This window comes from Lepus europaeus, chromosome 14 (assembly GCF_033115175.1).
Source record: "Lepus europaeus isolate LE1 chromosome 14, mLepTim1.pri, whole genome shotgun sequence".
NCBI classification, from domain to species: Eukaryota; Metazoa; Chordata; class Mammalia; order Lagomorpha; family Leporidae; genus Lepus; species Lepus europaeus.
In genome coordinates, this window is record NC_084840.1 from 63,018,554 (window position 1) to 63,043,688 (window position 25,135).

Below are 25,135 nucleotides of genomic sequence, written 5' to 3' on the forward strand. Positions count from 1 at the left end.
AAAGAGATTTATTATGAGAGATGGGCTCACGTGATTTGGGAGGCCGAGAAGTCCCACAATCTGCCATCTGCAACCTGGAGGCTCACGAACACTGGTGGTGTAGCTCCAGTCCATGCCTGGAAGCCCGAGACCCAGGGAGCCCATGGTCCCAGTTCAGCTTGAAAGACTGGAGAAGATGAATGTTCTTGCTCAAGCAAAGAGAACAAATTCCACCTTTCTTCTGCCTTACTCAGTCTCTCAATGGGTCAGATGATGCCCACTCCGTGAGTGAGGGTGATCTTAGTCTACTGATCCAAATACTAATCTTTTCCAGAAACAGTGTACCCAGCTGACTGAGCACCCCTTATCCCAAAATGATAGGTTCTCTTAACCATCACATGATATAATTTGACTAAGGATGTGTCAAAATAATTACATCCACAAAACATGAAAAAGCAATCATCCTACAAGTTCTCACAAATCAATCACTGGAATTACAGTTCTGACAGAGGGGCCACTCTGCAGTGCCTGCATCCTATACTGGAGTGCCGGTTTGAGTCCTGAAAGCTCTGTTTCTGGTCTCATGGCCTGGGAAGGCAGCAGAAGACAACCGAAGTACTTGGGCCACTGCCACTCACGTGGGAGACCTGGATGGAGTTCCTGGCTCCTAGCCTTGGCCTGGCCCAGTCGCGACCATTGCGGCCATTTGGGGAGTGAACTGGCAGATTGAAGAGCGCTCTCTCTAACTCTGCCTTTCAAATAAATTTTAAAAATGAATCTTTAAAAAATGAAAGGGAGTAGTATGTAAGAGGTCCATCTTCTCATTAATCAGCATTCTAGATAGAACAGAGAAAGAGTAGACGACATTAAAGGAGACATTTTTAAAGGGCTAAATACCAAAAGCCCCCAAATGAAAGGGCCAGTGCTATTGCCTCGCATGCACAAAATATGAAAACTAAAAAAGGAGCCAACTTTTGGTTCCATGTTTTTTTTTCTATTCTCTTGTTTATCCCCTATTTTGATTTCTTTCCATCAGCTTTATGCCCAGTTTTCTTTTTTATAGTTCCTTAAGTTGCACTTTCTTTTATTTCTATAAATGTGCTTCTGAACACCGTCTTTGCTGCACCCCCTAAGCTTTAATGTGTTCCATCCCTGTTTTCATCCATCTGAATACTTTCTGATTTCCTTTCTATCTACTGGTTAAGACTGTACTGTTTAATTCCCACTTAGCTGTGAGCTTTCCAGTTTTCTTTGTTATTGAATTCTAGCTTCATTTTATGTGCTCTGATAGTTTGTATGATCTCATTATCCTTGAGACTTTGTGACCTAACAGCACCATAGGCCTAGATAATGCTCCCCAGGCGCTTGAGAATGAATGTTCTGCTGTTGTTGGATGGAGTCTTCTACTAACGTCTGTTAGTTCTGACTTAACGTTGCTCAGTTCCTCTATTTCCTTATTGATCTTGTCTAAATATTCACTGCATTATTACAGTGGGGTACTAAAGTTTCCAACTATTCTTGTAGAACTATTTCTCTTTTCATATCTGTCGATGCTTAATTCATATATTTGGGGGCTGTGAGTGCACGCTTATACCTGTGACATCTTCATGAGTCGACCTTGTTATGAATACTTAATTCCCTTTTTTCTTGTTAACAGTTTTTGACTTAAAGTCCACTTTTGTGTGATACCCTTTACCATCTTTACACTTTCAACCTACTCAAGTAATGTGCTTTAAGATACCATACAGGTGGATTATTTTTAAAAAATCTATTCTCCAGCCACAGTGCGCCGGCCGTGGCGGCCATTGGAGGGCGAACCAACGGCAAAGGAAGACCTTTCTGTCTGTCTCTCTCTCTCACTGTCCACTCTGCCTGTCAAAAAAATAAATAAGTAAAAAACCTATTCTCCTGGGGCCGGCGCTGTGGCGCAGCGGATTAAAGCCTTGGCCTGAAGTGCCTACATCCCATATGGGTGCCGGTTCTAGTCCCAGCTGCTCCTTTTCCAATCCAGCTCTCTGCTATGGCCTGGGAAAGCAGTACAAGAAGGCCCAAGTCCTTAAGCCCCTGCACCCATGTGGGAGATCAGGAAGAAGCTCCTGGCTCCTGGCTTTGGCTAGGGGCAGCTCCAGTCGTTGCGGCCATCTGGGGAGTGAACTAGCAGATGTAAGACTTCTCTCTCTGTCTCTACCTCTCTGTAATTCTGTCTTTCAAATAAATAAAATCAATCTTAAAAAAAAAAATCTATTCTCCAAATATTTCTTTTGGAGATTTTAATCCATTTACACTAAAGTAATTGCTAATAAAGATTCACTTCTACCTTTCTCTCTGTCTCTCTCTCTCACTATCCACTCTGCCTGTCAAAAAATAAATAAATAAAAATGAAGATTCACTTCTACCATCGAACTATTTGTTATCTGCATGCCATCCCTTTTTCCATTACTGCCTTTTCTGTTCTGTTGATTTTTGTGCTGCTCTGTTTGAATTTACTTATAAATCCTTCTGTAGACTGCTAGATATTTTCCTTATTGCTACCAAGATTAAATTTGTAATAATATAGCTTTAGATGATAGCAACTTCAGTTACAAAAACTTTCTCATCCAGTTGTCCTATCCCACCCTATATATTGTCACGGTCACAAATGACATTTTTAAATGGAATATTTAATAATGTAAATTTATAATTATGTATGTCTAAATTTAAACCATGTAAGAAATGAAGAGTGGAATTACTAACCAACACCAGGGACTGTTAGTAGTCACCTCTACTAGAAATCTGTCTCTTCTTTCACCCTGCCTGCAGGGGAAGATGGACAAGTTGTCACGTTTTTGTTGTTTCACATTTGTTTGTAGATTGTCTGACACATTTTTTGCTCATTTTTATATTACATATTTTCTTCTTTGTATAATGTTATATTGAAATATTTTTTCCAAGTTTTTTTGATTTTGAAGGTTTTTTGGAAACTTTATGTAAACCTTAATTTGGTCAAATCTGTTCATTTTTTCCCCTTTGAGTTCCTGAGTTTCCTGTTTTTCTTCAGAAAGCTTTCCTTAAGATTACATATTTCCTTATATTCATTTTCATCACTTAAAATTTATATTTTTATTCTACCTGGAATTCATGTTGAGATTGTGCTCTTCCAGAATAAGTTGTATACTGTGATTTTTCTTCTTTAAAAAATGTATTTGAAGGGCAGAAAGAGGGAGTAACAGAGAGAAAAAAGAGATTTTCCACCTACTGGTTCATTCCCCAAGTGCACACAGTAGCCAGGGTTGGGCCATGCTAAGGCCAAGAGCGCAAATCTCAATCTGGATTTCTCACACAGGTCACAGGAACCCATTACCTGCTGCCTCTCCGAGTGTGCATTAGCAGGAAGCTGGAACTGGGAGGGGAACCAAGACACAGGCCCAGGCAGTCCAATTTGGGAGCAGGTTTCCCAAGCAGAGTTCTATCTGCTGCACAAAACACCAGCTCCCACTATTTTTTTTTTTTATCATTATTTTCTATTTGAGAGGCAGAGAGACAGACACAGTCAAAGAGCACCATCCACTGGTTCACTCCCCAAATGCTTGCAATGGCCAAGTCTAGGGCCAAAGCCAGGCGCTAGGACTATAATCCAGGTCTCCCATGTGAGTGGCAGAAACCCAATTACTTGAATCCTTACTCCTGCCTCCCAGGGCCTAGGCTGGTAGGAAGCTGGAATCAGGAGCCCCAGTGGGGAATTGAACCCAGTACTCTAATGAGGAACATGGGCATCTTAACTAGTTGGCCAAACACCTACTCTGCCGATTTTCATTAATGCATCTTTTCCCATGGAAAAGAAATACCATTTTTAGTTTTCATAGATGCTTGCATCTATTTCTAGACTGTCTGTTCCATTTGCCTTATATATTTGTTCTTTCCAATGACAGAGCTATATATTTTGATTATAATAGCTGTGTTTTAACATCTGGTGAGGAAAAACCAGTCTCAACATATTAACTTTTCAAAAACATGTTAGAAATTCGCCATTCTCACTTAGCTGCATTAATCATCTAATGTAGAAAGTAGATACATCACATAGGCCCTCTCCCCATGGAAATGTCTTATTCTGCCATCCGGTTTCCTTCTGAATTTTGAAATTCAGAGACATGCTTCTTGTTTTTACAATTTTTCCGTGCTCTCATTATATCTCCTTCCGCCTAAAATGTATTAAGTTTTGGCTCACCTCTTCTTTCATATGAAACATGATTTGTTGGTTATTTGGTTTAGAATTCCCTAAATTTGCTGCCAATCTCATCAACCTCATCAGTGCCTCAGTTACTTTGTTCAGTTGCTCCCACTTTCTAAGTTCTCTCCAGCCTTTGGGCCTTTGCACATTATATCGCTGTCTGACTCCTCATCCAGTTGATCTGTTAACACATTATTTCCACTAAAGCCTTCTTAGATCCTTTCCATATTTAGATCTCTTAACTATCCCCTGAACTTTTCACTGAAGCACATAACATCATTTATAAGTTAAATGTTTAGGGGGGTGTTGTGGTGCAGGTTAAACCACTGCCTGAAACACCAGCATCCCATATAGGGGCACAAGCTCAAGTCCTATGTGTTCAGCCCCCATTCCACCTTCTTGCTAATGCACTTGGGAAAGCAGTGGAAAGTGGCCCAAGTGCTTGGGCCCCTGCCACCCAGGTAGGAGATCCAGATGGAATTCCAGGCTACTGGCTTTTTTAGGGTGGGCCTGCTTCAGCTGTTGGGGCCATTTGGGGAGTAAACCAGTACATGGTTTCTCTCTCTCTCTCTCTCTCTCTCTCTCATTCTCCCTCTCTGTAACTCTGCCTTTCAAATAAATTAATAATAAAAAAAAGGACTTGTTTAACAGGCTGTACCCATTAAGTTTTAGGAAAATGGTATACTTGGCTGTCACCACATATATCCTTTAGTTAGCAGAGTCTGATATACGACAGTTATTCTGCTCTGATTACAGCCTATACATGTATTGAAATACACTGTATTCTACAAATTTGTACCATCACCATGTGTCAATTTTAAAAAATATACAAATATTGAAAAATGAAGAAAGACAGCTATTATCTGAAGAACAGATAGTTTCTTAACCAACACAATTAACAAACAGCCCACTTTGAAACAATCACCCAAAGTGGCTGAAAATGAGAGAAATGTCTGTTAACATCAATGAGACCTTTTTAGTAAATAAGTAAGAGAACTCCTGATTTGGAAGGGAGAATAGGTTCTTTATATTTGCCTTTGGACGATTACTAATAATGTTTCAATAATGCAATGGTCATAGACAGGATAAGAATGTAGCCTTTAAAAGACAAAAGCTATTTAGATCCTTTCAAAGATTGTATTTTTGACCTCTCGCCTTACCATCACGCACTGCGGGGTTAAAGCTCTTTCTTATGTACTAGTATTATTATTACTTCTCTTATCAGAAACAAAAACACAGTACACAAACATACTAGAAATAGTTGGTTCTCTTTAATCAGCTATTGATGGTATAATAAAATAAGTGGCACCTAATTTAAACATTTAAAATAGTTCATTGAAAGATAATCTAACAACACAATATGTAAGCCTAATTGTCAAAATAACACCTCTTTTTTCCCCCCAAGAAATAAGAAATGAAGGCATGATCAAAAATTATGGCCAAGAACTTGGGTTCATTTGAGCACTTACAGATGATTTTGTAGGCATACTGACAGGCACAGTGTTGAAAAATCTATCCGATTTAACATAATGGTCTGATAAAAAGGGAAATATACTTCAGAGTTAGTGTCTGAAATTAAAGAAAATATCCACCAATTATCACAACAGATCTTTTAATGACTAATCCTATTTAACATTAACGTTGTTGTTTTGGGGAGCATCTTTTTTCTTTGGACAATTAATTAGATGTTCAAAGTATTAAATAAGAGAAATAAGTTGAGTCTGTACAAATTAAAGAACTCATGAATATAACTCCCTCCCCTCCCACCAAAGCTCAATTTTGCAATGGTCTCAGCAGAAAATAAACAGTTCACAATTTAAACAGAATTCATAGCATTATAAAAGTTTACAGAACCCCTATCTTTCCATCTTTCTTTTTTAACGGCAAAGATTACAATGACAAAACTGAATGATCAGAATGTAAAAATATTTGTGCAAAACTGCATTAAATGTTCTTACCATCTAATAGGGGTAAAACCTAAGAACACATAATGACAATAATGAAGAAAAACTACACTGAGAGTACTCTATTTTCAATTTCGAACAACATGGATCGTACTGTCACTAAACAGTAAAAGAAAACATGGCACCATGAGCAGCAGAGCAACAGATGATTCGGCAATTATGCCAGCTACGGAACGCTGACGCTGGAATATGCCAAAGTGTGTATCCACAACAGCCATCCATCTTAAAGACTGGAAACCACTGCAGGGCTTAAAACTCACTTCAGTGTCTTTAATATGCAGCTAACAGAGAAACAGTAAAGTCTTTTCCTTCCCTCTCAAGGAGTGTTGCTTGCATTGCTGGCAATCCTTAAAAGAGCTGAATCATAGATTCTCTGGATTTACCTACACCAATCCATTTAACTGGGGAGAAAAAAGGTACAGAAAGAATAAGATTAGCATTAATTTCTTTATAATATTCAACCCCTGGAAGTGAGAAATAGGTGGTCCCCTGCTTTTCTCAGCATCACCATTGAATGTTTCCTAAGGAGACTCTGTGCTGTTTTCTGGGTTAGCAGAGCATGCCTATTTCTAAAGAGAATACAAGGTCAAGGTCCTGCACAGACAAGTTTGCCTCACTGGTCCCTGTTTTAACTGCCAGGAATTTCCTAATTTCATAGTAAAACATTGGCCCAAACCAACAGAGACCAAGGGAGGCTGTGATCAAGTTCTTGATTACTAGAAAACACATGTTTATCTTTGATAAATGGTTGATGCTAAGAAGATACTGAAGTACTACTGGAACACTTAGCTCAAAAATTAGAAACATTTAGAAAAGGATACAATTTAAAATTTTAAATACAATTTTAACTGCTTACTGCATAATCTCTGAGAGTTTCTAGTCATCTAAATCACATGGTGTTAAAATTATTTGCAGAATTACTACATTCAATAATGTACTGCTAAGATGAGCTTTCATGGTGTTTTACAGAACTCATTGTTAACACTCACCAGTTTTTAGCTTTCATAAAAAGTTGACCATGAGCAGTAAACAAATATGTCTACTAAATCTGACATCAAGTTTGGAAGGGGCATTAGCAATTTGAAAAGTAAGTCGTGTGAAATCAGAATAAGTACATAATAGATTTTATATGAATAATACCTCCCACTTTCTCTGGTCTCAAATTACCATCAACACAAATAAAAGGATAAAAGGAAAGGCAGTTAAAAGAAATTAGATATACTGGTAACTTCATTATGCCTAACTCCCTGGTCATCTCATACTTGTTTTAAAATAAAAAGTTTTAATCATTCTTTTCCAAGGGGATTAACTGCTAATTATTTCCTAATGTCTATTCAAGAAAAACCCCAGCTTTTAAGAATAGTTTAACTCAGAATAAACACAGCACATCAAAACAAAAAACCCGTAGTAAACTATTCTTGGTGGGAGTGAAGAGATAAAAAGATTGGTTACTAAGAGAAAGGAATAAGAATGAATGTCACAGAGTAAAAAGCAGACTAACAGAATTAAAAGACAGGGTCAGAAAGGATGGAAGCTAATCTATGGTCTTCCATTGTAAGATAAGTACCATAGTTATTCTAAGGCATAAAATGGTTATTTCATATTTTTGTGGGAATTTATGCAAAACATGAATACTTGGCCAACTAATAGCGATCTTTTATTCTATTTTGAATGCAGAAAGGCAAGTTAGAAGATAATTGTTCATAAAGTGTTTGTTTACCTGGAATTTGAAGTTCATCTTCAATAAACCGGACATAGTTTTGTGCATTAACAGGCAGTTCTTTAAACGTCCTTGCATTCGATATGTCTGTGTTCCATCCTGGGAGAGTCTTATATTGAACTTCAACTTTATTTAAGACTTCTTGGTTTGCTAAAAGTTAAACAGGATATTTGTTCATGGTACATGCTACTTTATTGTCAAGGATTTTTTCATACATCACAGGCTGGCAATTTCTTATCAGGAAGCTTGGAGACAGATGTATTTAGGAATTTAGAATTTTTCAGATTTTAGAAAGACAAAATAGTATACATAGCACCTGGGGTAATATCCTATAAACCAAGCTATTTCTGCAGCAACACATGCGTTGACTCTAAGTGGACAGGTAATCCAGCTCCAGAGTGCCCCAGGAGAACAGCTGTGGGCTTTCACGCAGCTCTGCCCAGTCCTGCTGCTCCTACTCCCTCACAGGTGTTGGTGCTCAGAGCACTTAATGAACCAGCTACCTGGGAGCAAATCTCTGAATCTGAATGTCTCCCAGGAACCTCAATCTAAGACAGTTGGTGCCAGGAGTGATCTGAGGAACTTAGAGCTAGATCACTGGCTAGCTGGCCAGCAATGAAGACGGTCATTGGTAGTGGGCCGAGCATGGACAGCCTCTGACACATTGTATGACTGCTAAAATGTTTCTGGGAGGTGAACTGGGAGACCATACTCGGGGAAAGAAAAGCACTGAGGATATTTAAGGCATAGAAATGGGTACAAAAGGGACTCAGTGCTGTGGTACAGCGAGTTAAAACCATGGCCTGCAGCACCAGCATCCCAAATGGGCTCCAGTTCAAGCCCTGGCTGCTCCACTTCCAATCCAGCTCCCAGCTAATGGCCTGGGAAAAACAGCAAAGGATAGCTTAACTGCCTGGGTCTCTGCTACCCATGAGGGAGACCTGAAAGAAGCTCCTGGCTCCCGGCTTTGGCCTGGCACAGCCCTGGCCGGTGCTGCAATTTGGGGAGTGAACCAGCAGATGGAAGCTATCTCTCTCTGTCTCTTTCAAATAAATAAAGAAATCTTTAAAAAAATGAGTACAATAGTCATAAAATTGGATAGCTCTTTATGAACGCCATGCATGAAAGACTGAGGGATTTTCATTCGTTTAAAAAGCACAGTTGGAGGAGGGCTACAGGTAATCCTGTGAGGAAAGTACGAGGACTGGGCTTGAGACTCCATTACAAAGGAGCAGAGCTCCAGAGAATGCTGAATTCTGAAATCCAGCAAGTCTACCACGAGGAAGCCAAAGCCCTTTTTTGGGAAAAGTGGGACCCTGCGATTTGGATGAGACACTTGGGCTGATGGCAGTCAAACATTCTAAATCCCCAGACTTGCCAAAATTCTCTGAAGCTACAGAGCGTCCCATTCCCTCTTATTAAAGGCTAAGGCTGTCCCTTGTTGGAAGTTGACAGAAAGATCTCTGCCTTGCAAGGCAGCAGGTGCCTGTCTCAGATCTACCTCTACCTTTCCTCCTAGCCAGCAAATAACATCTAGGCTCAAGTCCCAGCTACACACAGAAAAAGCAGCACTAGGCCCACAAAGGGAGAAGAGACTACCAGTAGGCACCTAGAGTATACCTGGAACTGGATCAAGGGGACAGTAGGTGCTGAAACACAGAGTTGAAGAAAATACATTTGTATGGGAGTACAATTCCATGATGCATGACACAAGGATGATGAAAACATACTACTAGGAATGTTTTGGGGATCTTAGAGAAAGCGTTGACGTTGAGATGCACTAAGTGGAAATGCCAAAACTGCTGTGGTGATGAGAAAGAGGAATCAGGAGACTCAGAGAGGCTCCCATTTCCAGCTAGTTTCAGACTAGGTCTCAAAGTATATGCCAACTCTTCAGGCAGCACAAAACTGTGGTTCCTGAGAGAAGGAAAATTCATAATCAAGTCCTGCAGCCACTCAACTCTCTAAGGACAATTTCTTGAAAACAGTATAGAGATGGGCAGCTGCACTGAACTGACGAGGCAGTCATCAGAACTTACTAGAACCAGCAAGGTTCAGGCATCACAGAGGGAGCCACAGGGAGAGGAGCCACCAAAAGTCCACAGGGGAATGCTATGGTGATAACTCAACTGAACCTGCAAAGAGTTGGGATAATGAGAAGCCTGCCAGACAGTAGGCGTTACACAATAGCTCCCAGGATGAATACTCCAGAGGTCAAGCAGAGCTGGTGGGACAGGAAACACTGGTGGGAGACATCTCATTTCACACCGTGTTCACTTTGCTGGCATCCAGCTGGGACACCAGAAAAGCAGCTCCTTATGAACAAAAACCACACCCTTTAGTAAAACCTACTAAAGATGGGCCCATAATGAAGACCAAAACCACACCATGCCAAGATTCACAGAGGGGATGGAATTTGAAAGCTGACTTATAGCTGGTTTGTGAGAGATTTGGGAAACTTCACAGGCTTTCTACATACCTACACTAACAAGGCATAAAACCAGGCCGTACCAGTTCAGGATAAGCAGCCAATAATTCAACTGTCTCCAAAAACAAGAATCAGAGGAAAATAACAGAATCCAAGTCTCTGCAACATACAATTTACAATGTCCAATGTTCAGCCAAAATTCATCAGGCATAGAAACAGTGGTCCACAACTAAGAGGAAGGATAGTCATGAGGAACCAAACATATTGGACTAACCCAGGAAAAAAGAAGTGCTGATAATAAATTAATTTGGTCATTAATGTGTGACAAATAGGGAATCTCAGAGGGAAACAGATAGTATAGAAAAGAACCAAATAGAAATTCTAAAAATGAAAATTCACTGAATAGGTTTAAATGCACATTGTAAAAGAAGAGAGTGAACTTGAAAACAGATGAGTAGAAATTATTTGGTCTGAAAATCAAAGGGAATCAAAGTAGGAAAATGAACTTCAAAGACTTAGGAGATGATATCCAAAGGCCTAATACCAGGGTGCCTCCAAAAGTTTATGGACAATGGAACTAAAAGATAAATTTTGGTGGAACAAATTTGGTGTCTATCAGGAATCTTAATCATACATGGAATAGATATATTATTAAAAAATGTATGTTGGGGCCAGCATTCTGGAGTAGCAGGTAAAACTGCTACTTGTGATGCCAGCATCTCATATGTGCACAGGTTCACGTCTCGGCTGCTCTACTTCTGATCCAGCTCCCTGCTTAAGGCCTGGAAAAACAGTAGAAGATGGCCCAAATAATTGGGCACTGCCACTCATATGGGGAACCCAGAAGCTCTTGGCTCCTGGCTTTGGCCTGACCCATCCCCAGCCATCTGGGGAGTGAACTAGCCAATGGAAGATCGATCTCTCTCTCTCTCTGTTGTGGAATGAGAAGGCCAGGCCAAGATGGCCGCTGGCAAAGGAAACTGCCTGGCAACAGGCTGTGATTGGATGGCTTCAGATACTGCCTTGACCAGATTGGCTGCCTTGGCTATTTAAGCTGCTGTACCAAATGAAATAAACAAGTCTGCGGGCTGCTCGCCTCTGGCCCGCTTTCACCCGACTCCTGGAGTCTGTGTGGTGACTCTGCAACTCTTGCCCTCACCACAGTCCTCCTCTCAAAACGAATCCACAGCATCATCTCTCTGTAACTTTTTTGTTTTGTTTTGTTTTTAAAGATTTATTTGAGGCCGGTGCCGTGGCTTAACAGGCTAATCCTCTGCCTTGCGGCGCAGGCACACTGGGTTCTAGTCCCGGTTGGGGCGCCGGATTCTATCCCAGTTGCCCCTCTTCCAGGCCAGCTCTCTGCTATGGCCCGGGAAGGCAGTAGAGGATGACCCAAGTGCTTGGGCCCTGCACCCACATGGGAGACCAGGAGAAGCACTTGGCTCCTGGCTTCGGATCATTGAGATGCGCCAGCTGCAGCGGCCATTGGAGGGTGAACCAGCGGCAAAAAGGAAGACCTTTCTCTCTGTCTCTTTCTCTCACTATCCACTCTGCCTGTCAAAAAAAAAAAAAAAGATTTATTTGAAAGGCGGAGTTACAGAGAGGCAGAGACAGAGAGAGAGAGGTCTTCCATCTTCTGGTTCACTCCCCAAATGGCTGCAATGGCTGGAGCTGTGCCGATCCAAAGCCAGGAGCCTCCTCCAGGTCTCCCACATGGGTATAGGAGCCCAAGGACTTGGGTCATCTTCTACTGCTTTCCCAGGCCATAGCAGAGAGCTGGGTCAGAAGCGGAGCAGCTGGGACTTGAACCAGCGCCCATATGGGATGCCGGCACTGCAGGCGGTGGCTTTACCTGCTACACATCAGCGCCAGCCCCTGAAACTGACTTTCAAATACATACATTTTTTTAAAAAGTATGCATGGATTTCAAAGTGGTATTTTTTTTTTTGCATTCATACTTTTTAACATATGTTAAAAAAAAAAAGAAAAAACCACATGCTTATTATCTAAGAACTTAACAGTTATCAGTTCCCAAGAACTGGTGATCATTAGGAAGTCGCAGAACTGCCTAGGCTACCAAGGTTCATTAAACTCATCAATATTATTTTATTTGGCATATTCCCAAGCTTTATGATTAAACTAAAAAATTAAGATTCTGTTTCTGAAAGCATTTGTGGAACTTGCTGAGTAATTAAAGAAGCTATGTAACTAAAGATAAGCCTTGACTTAAGCAGGAAGTCTTCATCCATCTATCCGCTTCAGACACAGAATGTAGGTTAGAGCACATCACTCATGGAGCTGGAGGGACAGGCTAGGTTCCCATGTTTAGAGCACGCTTACCACCACAACAAGCGGGGCTCTTTTCTCTTACTCTGTTCTTCCCAAGGATAGGAGGAACACCTCTATCAAAGTCACGCTCAAATCAGAGAAGGCAAGACTCGGGAGCAGCCTAGCGGGGCTCCAGGTGCCATGTTTCCTCCTTCCTGTTTTGAGTTTTTGTAATTGCTTGTTGTGACCCAGCATCTGAATGGCAGCTATGAAGTCAGTGTTAATACCAGCCAGCACACTGCACTATTCACAAAGATCACATCAAGTCTGTTGTTGTATATCATAAATTATACAGAGAAGCTCTATGAACATTGCTCTAGTGCATTCCCATATCCGTTATTTTCCAGTAATCATAATACTCTTTAGACACAGACAAAAAAGAGTACCTGGGAAATGAGGTATGATTTCACCGTCTAACTTATAAGCAACTCCAACTTTGATTTCTGTAAACATGTCCAAAATATCCAACTTGGTAAGTGCCAACCTAATTTTAGAAGAAAAGACAATGTTAAAAGAGCAACTTCATCTAAATTGATTTGTGGGAGAGTAAATGAAAATTCATGCAAAGCTTGAAGTTTCAAAGCAATTCTGAAAACTGGTTAGAATTCGATTTTAAGGCAGGCCACATAAAACTCCAGGACAATATACTGATGTATATTCTCCATAATAAGCGACTGAGTTACTTTTCTTGTTGTTATAACAGATTGTCACTGATGGATACGAACACTCTGGCTTAGCTTTGTAAGGATCAGTCGATAATGCCCATTTGCCGGAGGGCTGCCTGGAGACAAGGATGCAATGCAGCCATGGGACAGGGCAGAACTCAGGGCTCCACAGGGATGAGCGTGAAACACACGTACGTTTACCCCCGTGCCATCAGCCCTCAGCCCTTCACTCTGGTTACCATCACCTGCACTCTCTGTCAGCAAGTGTCAAAGAAGAGTGAGGAAACCACATCAAGGACCTCTTGCTGATACATCAAAAATTCCTGGTAAACTGTCTGGAAAACAGCTTTTTAAGGAAAAATCTGTGGAAATTGGATAAAATACTAGGCTTGGGATTCTCATTTGCAATTTTTAAAATTCTCTATTCTATTTGCTAGAAGTTCAGGCAAATTAATGCAGATATGAACACATTTATTTACATAATTATGTATATGCATTAATACCACTAACTTTTACTGCTGATTTTCAGTGAGTTGGGCAGTGTGCTATACACTCGTACTATACTTCTCACATAATTTTCAAAATATATCTACATTTTAAAGACAAAACAGATACAGAGAAAGATTTTTTCACCCAGCTATGCAACCCTAATAATGTAGAGATCTGAGATTTGCATCTAGGAAGTCAGATACAAACTCTCCGCACTACATCACGACATGTTACAGCCTCCCCTGAACAACACATTGTGTTTATTCTATTTTCCCAGCCACGCACCCACTCACCAGCCTGCCTGCCTACCGTACTATCTTGCCCCCTTGTATACCTAAATACATGTAAGACTATCATGATAATTTATCATGGTAATTTTTATCACCTTTGAATATCTAGGACAATAACCAGGGGTCCCTTCTCTTTGGGTCCCCTACCCCTATATATCTTGGTCCACTTCTTCCTGGAACTACAATTTCAACTTGGAGGCTTAAACGTGAAATTTTTCTAGTACGGTACTATCTCATGTTACACTCTCCAAAATTAAACAGGTGATCATGAATTGTCCCATGATTTCCTGAAATAAATATTGCTAAAGAATACTCACGCAGTAAATCCATTGATCATATGTGCATATTTCAGTAAAACAAGGTCCAACCAGCCACACCTTCTTTTCCTTCCAGTAGTTACACCAAACTCTCTACCTCGTGTTTGTAGTAATTCTCCAATTTCCTAGAGAACAGAAAATAGAACTTTCGTATTAGAATACCAATGTGACAAATCTAGTGGACTTAAACTAGGTATCATATAAGTCAAATCATCTTTGAGATAAACAGTGTTCAGAAAATAAAGATAGAATTACACAGAGATAATGGATTTTATCTGAGGAAGGCATCATTTAGGACAAATCCACTTTTAGCTCCGATTTTTAACCATGTTTTTTAAACCAATGGTTTCCTTTCTTTCTTTTTTGAAAGTCAGAGTTACAGAGAGAGAGATACCTTCCATCCACTTGAACCAATACTTTCAATGATAATATATATAAGTAGGGTGTGATTCCCCACTCCAGCTCCTGATTCCAGGTTCCTGCAACTGTAGACCCTGGGAGGCAGTGACAGCTCAAGTAGTTGTGTTCCTGCCACCCACAGGGAGACTTAAAGTGAGTTCCTGGATCTCAGCTTCAATTGCTACCTTCCCCTGCTGTTTTGGGCATCTGGGGAGTAAACCAGCAGATGGGAGCTCTCTGTCTCTCAAATAAAATGAGTTTCTGAAGGAACAAACAGGCTGGTGCTGTGATGTAGTAGGTTAATGCCCTGGCCTGAGGTGCTGGCATCCCATATGGGCACCGGTTCAAGACCTGGCTGCTCTGCTTCCAATCCAACTCTCTGCTGTGGCCTGGGAAAGCAGTGGAAGATGGCCCAAATCCTTGGGCCCCTGCATCTGCATGGGAGACCTGGAAAAAGCTCCTGGCTTCAGATCGGCGCAGCTCCGGCTGTTGTGGTCAGTTGGGGAGTGAACCATCAGATGGAGGACCTCTCTCTCTCTCTCTCTCTCTCTGCCTCTCCTCTCTCTGTGTAACTCTTTCAAATAAATAAATAAATCTTTGAAAAAAATATAGAACAAACAAGTTGCTAACAATTGTTTCCTAAAAATAGACAGGTCCAATCAATTTTTCCAAGAACAACTGTAGTTTAAGATGTTTTCCTGAAAACTATCAGGCAAACACTTCTGTAAGTAACTGTTGATATCACAGTGCCCTTTTGGCAGAGAATTCAGACTCAGAACAATGCTTAGCAATCTAAGATACAGGGGCCAGCATTGTGGCGAAGCAGGTAAAGCAACCACCTGTAATGCTGGCATCCCCTATGGACACCAGTTCATGTCCCAGTTTCTCCACTTCCAATCCAGCTCTCTGCTAATGACCTGGGAAAAGAAGCAGAAGATGGTCCAAGTGCTTGGGCCCCTACCATCCATGTGGGAGGCCTGGATGAAGCTCTTGTCTCTGGCCTGGCTCAGCCCTGGCTGTTGTGGCTACTTGGAGGGTAAACCAGCAGACAGAAGATCTCTCTCTGTCTCTCCCCGCTCTCTGTAACTCTGACGTTCTGACTTTTAAAAAAAGTCTAAGCTACAATCACTCCTTAAATCTGTTTCCAACATATGATCTACCTATCCTGAATTTGCACCTTTTAATTAATTAAAGGTATACTTTGTGACCTTTTGTATTCTGGCATCATTAAAACTTACATGTATGTTGTGCATATTAATATACTTACATCATGTGCTGCTGTGATCAATCACGTAAATAAAGTAAAGGGCATGAGAAGTTAAGAATTTGTTCAGGAAATAAAAAGGATGCATAAATTTTAATTTTAATATTTTTTGAAATGGGCTTACATTGTCTTGCTCTGTAGGAAACGCACCAATGCCAACTCTAGTTGTGTAAGCTTTCACAACTCCATACACTTCCCCAACATTCTGTGGGGGCATTCCCAAACCTGTACAAACGCCTCCAACGGTGCAGTTGGAAGAGGTTACAAAAGGGTAAGTCCCTACAAATAGAGACAAACATTAACATACATTCACATACAACTTGAAACAGAATGCCATTAACATGATGTGCAAGCATGTTCCAGGCTTCCAACAGACTTGACCATAATTGTGACTGCCCTCTCAACGTCTCAGCTTTAATCCAGGGCTCTTCTTTGTACTGAGATAAAACCATGGGTGACTTAAGCATTTTCCCATTTCGGCCTTTGTGGTTTCTATTCAGGGAACGACCCCCAAATCGTAGAATGCTGTACTCCCCTCCACCCCATTCCTTTCACAGTAAACTGTTCACTGTGCTGGTTAGACATGCTTCTTTATTCCCAAATTTCTTTCATACCACAGCTATATGATGGTACCAAAATTACACAGAAATACGCTTTTAAAAATTGGTTTACTTGGCATCAAAAGCCAGTAAGAGCTGAGAACGATCAGACTAACCACGCAGATCACATTTACACAAAACAGCCAACAAATAATGAGGCTGTGCTTTGAAAAAGTCAAACATTAACCTCTGGAAGACAGGAAGATGGAGGACATGCTCTCATCCACCCAGGAGTTAATTAGTGTAAACAGCAATTGACTGCATGTTCAATACACAGGCATTAAATAAATAAATAACACTTCTAAAGACTTCTAGTTCCAGAGAAATGAGTCTGGGAGTTGAACCAGGAACCAAGAATGAAAATCACAATTTACAGGACCCCCAAGTTCACTGAACCCAAGTAATGACTTAATTTTTCTAATGAACTAGAAAACTTAAGACATGTTTTGTGTCTTTCACAATATTCCTTTAAAAAGATTGGCATGAGCCGGCGCCGCAGCTCACTAGGCTAATCCTCCGCCTGCGGCACCAGCACACCAGGTTCTAGTCCCGGTCAGGGCACCGGATTCTGTCCCGGTTGCCCCTCTTCCAGGCCAGCTCTCTGCTGTGCCCCAGGAGTGCAGTGGAGGATGGCCCAAGTCCTTGGGCCCTGCACCTGCATGGGAGACCAGGAGAAGCACCTGGCTCCTGCCTTCGGATCAGTGCAGTGCGCCGGCCTCAGCGCGCCAGTCACGGAGGCCATTAGAGGGTGAACCAATGGCAAAAGGAAGACCTTTCTCTCTGTCTCTCTCTCTCACTGTCCAATCTGCCTGTCAAAAAAAAAAAAAAAAAAAAAGATTGACATAAGATGCCAAACTTTCATCACTCTTGAGTACACTAGCTTAGAAGCATTATTTTAAAGCTCCTCAATGCTACCATTAATTATTCATATCTTAAGTACTTTGGGCTCAGTTAAACTCCCTATGAAGTCAAATGTCACTTACCAAAATCAATATCTAATAGTGCTGCATTTGCACCTTCTACCAAGATTTTCTTTGGTGGTCCATGTAGGGCCTCATATAGGAAATAAACTCCATCTCTCACCATTGGCTTAATCCTTTCCATATAACCCTATACACAAAAACAAAAACCAAATTCCATGTATGCCAATAGAATATACATAACCAGTGTGAGTACAAATTACCCAACTATGATAGTGAAAACTGACATATTGAAAGCAGAAAGCAGCCTGGGGATAACACTCATCCCAGGGCAACGTGGGGCTTAGCAGTGATATTAGCTTAAGAAAAATTAGAAAAACAATGATATTCCAGATTCTGTAAGAACCTCACTGCATCTCATGAGCCCAACTGAATTTATGACACCAATTGATGAATGCATGAACCCTGGGCTCTATAGTCTCCAATCTTTGGCTTATTCCAGTCATGGTCCTTTTTTTCCCATACCTGAAATGACTGTCATTCATCATACCCATTGTTTAAAGTCCTGGTTCAACATCGATCTAAGACTCTTCTTACCAAATTCTACATTAAATTAACACAGAATATCTACACAATGGAATTGAAAAGTTATATCCATACTTCAGCAACTACATATTTCCAAGTTGCTAATAACAAATTTAAAACCTTCAGTGCATAAAAATGAAAGAGTGGTTGGGCCGGTGCCGTGGCTCAACAGGCTAATCCTCCGCCTTGCAGCGCCAGCACACCGGGTTCTAGTCCCAGTCGGGGCACCGGATTCTGTCCCGGTTGCCCCTCTTCCAGGCCAGCTCTCTGTTGTGGCCCAGGAGTCAGTGGAGGATGGCCCAAGTCCTTGGGCCCTGCACCCCATGGGAGACCAGGAGAAGCACCTGGCTCCTGCCATCGGATCAGCGTGGTGCGCCGGCCACAGCGCGCCGGCTGCGGCGGCCATTGGAGGGTGAACCAACGGCAAAGGAAGACCTTTCTGTCTCTCTCTCTCACTGTCCACTCTGCCTGTCAAAAAAAAAAAAAAAAAAAGTGGCTATCTATTTAAGTAACAATCAATACATTAAAATAAAAATATCTAACATTTACAAGGGTCCTTGGAGGTCAATTTTTTGGGAACTTAGTTGAGAGAACAGACCGAAAGTCTGCAGCCCTTTTAGAGTAGCAAAAGAGGCTTACGGATCCTATTCAGTTCTGGGACTGAGTTGATAATTTATCTATAGATGAGAAGGAGTTTTATGACCAGCTACACAAGCAACAACCCAAATTCAGCAAAAACTGTGGAAATGGAAAGATGGTGAGGAGACTCAACTATTAACTAATTAGGAACCACTGACACCTAACAGTTGCCACTCATGAGCCTAATCTTTGGTCAATTACCTTAATCAGTCTCTTAACAGCATAGTGCTAAAGAAATTGACTCTCTGGGCTATCATTCCTGAATGAGCTGGTTAGCTTTAAAAGTAATCAACTCTCACTCATCTCTTCGCTGATCTATCTTCCAACTGCTATGAGTGATTTTTATTTAATGCAGATCTATTCTTTCTGCTCACTATTACTCAATAGCTTTTCATTATCACGAAGGAAAAAAAAAAAAGGCTAAATTTCCTACCTTTGCATTTAAGATCTATGATGCAGTCCCTACTTGAGATCAGGTATTACTCTCACTCCCTTCTCCCCACTCAGTGTTTTGTCTAAGCCTAATTGTGCGAGGTCACTCTAACATGTTACATCTGGGGCAAAAAAATCCCCTTTACCAATTCCCAGACAAAGCATGAATGAATAAAAGATCTAGAGGCCAGTTTGGAAACAAGTGTCAAAAAGGACATTAAAGATCAAAAAGCATTACCTTGAGTTTTTGTAGTTCACCCTCAATGTCTATTTCCAAAGTGGGGTATATAGATTTGTACTGGTTAGCTAGAACTTTGAATCTGAGAAATACAGATAAATCAAGATATTAACTCTCTTTAGAAAATATTATCGTTCAACTCTAATATTCTTCAGTGGAGGTGCCCGGCCAATGCAGACAAACATAAATTGTTGATTAAAAAGTGACATACAGCACCCCATTAAAGCTTTGATGTCCCTTGTTATTGAACACAACCATCCCCTATCACTGAGTCACTTTATAGCTTTCTGACGATTATTAGGTTTGTTTGGAGATTTTTCTACAGAGTGTGCACCAATGTGGTATTTTTATTTTTCAAGATGAGCTTGGAACACAAGTCACCAGGATCTGGGAAGCAAATTACCTCTAGATAGAAGGACATAATTGAGTCTTAGACTTGAAAATCCAAAACGTATGACCCCAGAACAGGGCAACCACAAACTACTGCACACTCCCCACAGGCATTCCACATCTTAGCAAACCATTCCATATGCCAATCCTTAATATAATTATGGCTTTGTCTTTTGGGTAAGTTAGCATTAAAAAATCGTCATGTTATCTGTCATGAAGTTACTCTGAAATTAAGGATTCATAAGAATATAATGAAAGCTAACACCACTACTCAACTAGATAGACTACTGACTTTATCATGTTATACTCTGGAGTAAAAATCCATTCATTCACTTGATTTTGAAACACATGTTAGTTACCTCTCAGAGAAGCCATCGAAGTCAGAAACAAGATCACACATCCTAAGTCCACTCCGAGCTGCTTTGGAAGAATAAACTGGGCCAATGCCCTTTTTTGTGGTCCCCAAACTTTAAAACAATTCAAAAAAAGCTCTGAGTTAGATGAGAAAGACATAGGTTTATGATCAGATCATCACCAAAATAAATAAAGTTACATATGCCTATTTTCTGTTTAATGCTATACCCTTTAACTTCATTTTCATAATCCTGTCAGTTTTCTTTGATGTCTAAGTGGAGTATTCTAATATTTATTTTTCTTAAACTTCAGGCCTGGAATTTAAACATAAGGATATAAATATGTTTAAACTGCACAAGATACAAATCATACTTTTTTCCTGCTTGTTCTTGTCTCTGTTGTTCCTGGATACCATCAGCTGCTTGATGAAAATCAAATACTGAAAGGAAATAAAATCACAGTTGTCAAAACAATGGCAACATATAAAAGCAAAGCTGCATTTCAAATTACTACTTTTGTAATATTTTAAAATTTTACTCATTTGATTTTACTCATTTGAGTAAAATGACGACAGCTGGAGCTGACCTGAGCTGAAGCCAGGAACACAGAGCTCCATCTGGGTCTCCTACGTGCATGGCAGGAGCCCAGGAACTTGGGCCATCCTCTGCTGCCTTCCCATGCCCATTAGTAGGGAGCTGGATCAGAAGCAGAGCAGGAGAGTCTCGAACTGGAGCTCCGATATGAGATAACAGCATTGCAGGTGGCAGCTTAGTTCACTGCACTACAACGCCAGCCCTTGAACTTCAAATTACTGAAGCAATAAATCCCTTCTGTCTAATTTCATTATGACAAATTAAGTAAATTATAAAAAAAAGTAATAGCAGAAGAAAGAAAAACTATAATGCCAGCCTGTACATTAATACACAGAAAAAAAAATGTTTGATCTTACACTCTGATTCATTGCAGTTATTTTTACAAAGGAGTATATAATATCTTAAACATGAGTCCTTGATGGGCAGGAGTTGGGGAATAGTTGTTGAAGTTGCCCCCTGCGATGCTGACATCCCATATGGGCTCCACTTCTCCAGGTCTTTGCTAATGGTCTGGGAAAAGCAGCAGAAGACGACCCAAGTGTTTGAGACCCTGCAACCCACAAGGGAGACCGGGATGAAGGTCCTGGCTTCTGGCATTGTGCTGGCTCAGCCCAGGCCATTGCAGCCGCCTGGGGAATCAACCAGTGGATGGAAGATCGATCTCTCTGTCTCTCCCACTGTCTCTATAACTCTGACTTTCAAATAAATAAATAAATCTTAAAAAAAAAAAAAAAACTGATACAAGGTTTTTTGAATTAGTGTTGTCATTTTTTTAAATTTTTTTTTTTTTTTAATTTTAGACAGGCAGAGTGGACAGTGAGAGAGAGAGACAGAGAGAAAGGTCTTCCTTTTGCCGTTGGTTCACCCTCTAATGGCTGCCGCGGCCGGTGCGCTGCGGCTGGCGTACTGCGCTGATCCGATGGCAGGAGCCAGGTGCTTCTCCTTGTCTCCCATGGGGTGCAGGGCCCAAGCACTTGGGCCATCCTCCACTGCACTCCCTGGCCACAGCAGAGAGCTGGCCTGGAAGAGGGGCAACCGGGACAGAATCCGGCGCCCCGACCAGGACTAGAACCTGGTGTGCCAGCGCCGCTAGGCGGAGGATTAGCCTGTTGAGCCACGGCGCCGGCTAGTGTTGTCTTTTTTTTTTTTTAATTAAACTTTTATTTAATGAATATAAATTTCCAAAGTACAGCTTATGGGTTACAATGGCTTCCCCCTCCCAAAAGAACTTTTCAGAATTATGAGAAGGCTAATACTGTAGTTATAGATGGTGGACTAGAAAAATGGATGAAGCTGGTCTAAAATGACCCTCTAATTAACCCTAACCCTTAAAACCACACAAGTCCTCTTCCCTAATTCCTTCCTTTTGAGATAATGAACTATCAAGGCACTTCTCCAGCCCCACTCACTTTGCCTGGTAAGGGTCAGAACCATAGCTTTGTAGGATCAACAACAGCTTCCCCTGGTGCTCCCAGAAGGTGGGTTCTGGCAATCCCTACAGCAGTTAGTTACCCTACATAAGCAAAATTTGCATTGTGTGATTTAAAATTCTGTTTGTCTCAGTGCCACAGAACTAGATAACAGTAACATCCTTAAAACCACATTGACATGTTGTGCACCAAAAGACATCTACAAGAATGTTTAGAACAACATTACACATCAGTTCAACACAGGAAGCAAGTCAAATTTTCATCGATGGGGGAATGGATAAATAAATTGTGGTCTATTTATACAATAGGATACTGTTCAACAATGAAAAAACAAATTTTTGCTTCATGCAACAATAAGGATGAATCTCACACACAGAATGTTTTGTAGAAGCCAGAAATAAATAATCATCTAAGGGTGGGCATAGGGTGCAATGGGTTAGGCAGTCACTTTGGATGCCCACATCCCACATCAGAGCACTGATTCAAGTCCCTGCTATTCCACTTCCAATCTAGTTCCCTGCTAATGCACTTGGGAAACAACAGATTGATAGTTTAAGAACTTAGGTTCCTGCCACCTACATGGGACACCTGTTCCTGGCTACTGGCTTCAGCCTGGCTCAGCCCTACCTGTTGTAACCATTTTGGGAATGAACCTGCAGATGGGAGATCTCTCTCTCTCTCTCATGCTGCCTTCCAAATAAAAATGTTTTCCATAAAAGAAAAAGTCATATAGAATATAACTTGATATTATGTTCAGAAACAGAAACAGACAAAAGTAATCTGTGATGAAAGAATCAAGAACAGCAATTACCATAGATGAGAAGGAAGTTCAGATGATGACTAGGGTGTGTATTGCACGCACCTTGCTATTATTATATCATGCTAAAATGTTTACTTATTTCTAAAACATGGATTCTAGACTTTGTCCAATAGCTATCACATGCTACAGGGATTGTTTATTATTACGTTTCTATTTTGTTGCCCAGTCAACAACCTTTGCTATGTACTTAAGGTGACAGAATAATTCCTAAGGAGCATTCATTGCAAATCACTGAGATCTCAGAATAAGTTGTTTCATTTTCTCAAATGAAAAAATTACATTGAAATGTTTTAGTTTCTACATTTAAAGAAGTTAAAAAGGCAACTGGCAAACCAGAAATAAATGGCTGATGAAAGCAAGTGACCCATATTTCCAGAAACTAATTTAGTATCTTTTCAGAGAGCGAATGTGTTCCTAGGCCCCAGAATGGTATTAGTGCAATTAGAATAATGACTTTCATGGAGCTTATCATGGCACAGGGCTCTGACACGTCTGCTACTACTGTTTTGAAAGAGCAGTCTGTGTTTGAGGTCGCTTTGACACTCTATCCAGTCTGTATATCAAAACCAAAGAAATGCCACCTTAGGAATTCAGTCTAACTTCTAAAAACTAAAGATAATCACACATTACTACCTTTAGTACTTATGTTAATACCGTTTTGTTTTAGACGTTCACAATTTATTTCATCAAGTATCTCCTCCAAATTGCATGGCACTGCCTAGCTCCTTCCTCTGATTTATGATTTCTGCCAGTCTACGCCATGTGACATTTAGTACATATTTATCTTGCCTACTGCTTGTGTTCGCTACCATACTACAAGCTCCACTAAGGAATCAAAATAAAAATCTTAAATATGTACTTAACAGAGCTTCAAAGGGCACAGAGCAAAAACTGAGAGACCTGAAGAGAGGAAACAGGCAAATCTACAGTTACTGTTGAAGCTTTCAACATTCCTTTCTCAGTACCCAACAGAGCACAGAGTCAGAGCATGAGTTGTCTTGTCAATATAGACGTAAACAACACCCTCAGTGACTTAACTGACCTCTGAAGACGTGCAGTGCATATTCTCTATCCACAATAAAATTAAATTCTTAGAAATAAAGAGAGGAATTAGGATAATCTTCTCATATTAAACACAAATATCATAGCTAGTAAGCTATGAATCAAACTTAAAAGAAATTTATAAATTAAACTGAATAAAAATAAACATACAAAAACAAATATTTGTGAGATGTAGCTAAAATAGTTATGTAGGGACATATACAGATTTAAATGCTTGTGTAAGAAAAGATCTAGGGCTGGCGCTGTGGCTCACTTGGTTTATCCTTCGCCTGCGGCGCCGGCATCCCATATGGGCGCCGGGTTCTAATCCCGGTTGCTCCTCTTCCAGTCCAGCTCTCTGCTGTGGCCCAGAAAGGCAGTGGAGGATGGCCCAAGTGCTTGGGTGCCTGCACCTGCATGGGAGACCAGGAGGAAGCACCTGGCTCCTGGCTCCTGGCTCCGGATCGGCGTAGCTCCGGCCATAGTGGCCATTTGGGGGTGAACCAACGGAAGGAAGACCTTTATCTCTGTCTCTCTCTCTCACTGTCTAACTCTGCCTGTTAAATTAAAAAAAAAAAGTTCTAAAGATAATGAACTAAGTTTCTAAAGATACTAGAAGAGCATATTAAAACCAAAAGAAAAAGAATGCAAAAAGTTCACATCAATGAAATATAAAGCAAATACTGAAAAATCAGTAAAGCTTAACAAAAAAAATTGGGGGGGGGAGGGCCAAAACCAATAAAATGGAAACTAATCAAGAGAAAAAGAAGATATAAATGAAATTACTACTAATATTAGGAAGAAAAGAAGAATATTACCAAAGATTCTATAAAAGTTAAAAGGAAAATATACAAATATTGTTAGATGAAATGAACATATTCCTTGAAAAATAAATATAGAACCATCATAGGGCCTCCAAATTAATTTCTGGGCATAAATACAAAAAAAGAGAAAAATCTTTCCTGCATGGACACAACTTGTGTGAGGTGTCCTGATGGGGAGCTAAAGCCTGAAAGTAAGCAAATTGCCACAAAACACACAGTT

General features: G+C 40.6%; 1 protein-coding gene across 1 annotated transcript in view; it reads right to left on the reverse strand.

Moving 5' to 3' along the window:
* Nucleotides 1–5,437: 5,437 nt before the first annotated feature.
* The window catches only part of ADSS2 (adenylosuccinate synthase 2), a 47,506-nt gene continuing 27,808 nt past the window's right edge, over nucleotides 5,438–25,135 (reverse strand). Inside the window, exons 5-13 of the mRNA XM_062210721.1 lie at nucleotides 20,580–20,646; nucleotides 20,213–20,320; nucleotides 19,464–19,545; nucleotides 17,633–17,759; nucleotides 16,175–16,329; nucleotides 14,388–14,512; nucleotides 13,013–13,110; nucleotides 7,871–8,020; nucleotides 5,438–6,551 (exon numbers count right to left, since the gene is read on the reverse strand). Of these exons, the coding sequence (XP_062066705.1) occupies nucleotides 6,499–6,551; nucleotides 7,871–8,020; nucleotides 13,013–13,110; nucleotides 14,388–14,512; nucleotides 16,175–16,329; nucleotides 17,633–17,759; nucleotides 19,464–19,545; nucleotides 20,213–20,320; nucleotides 20,580–20,646 (965 nt within the window). The 3' untranslated portion in view covers nucleotides 5,438–6,498. The remainder of the gene's footprint in view (nucleotides 6,552–7,870; nucleotides 8,021–13,012; nucleotides 13,111–14,387; nucleotides 14,513–16,174; nucleotides 16,330–17,632; nucleotides 17,760–19,463; nucleotides 19,546–20,212; nucleotides 20,321–20,579; nucleotides 20,647–25,135) is intronic.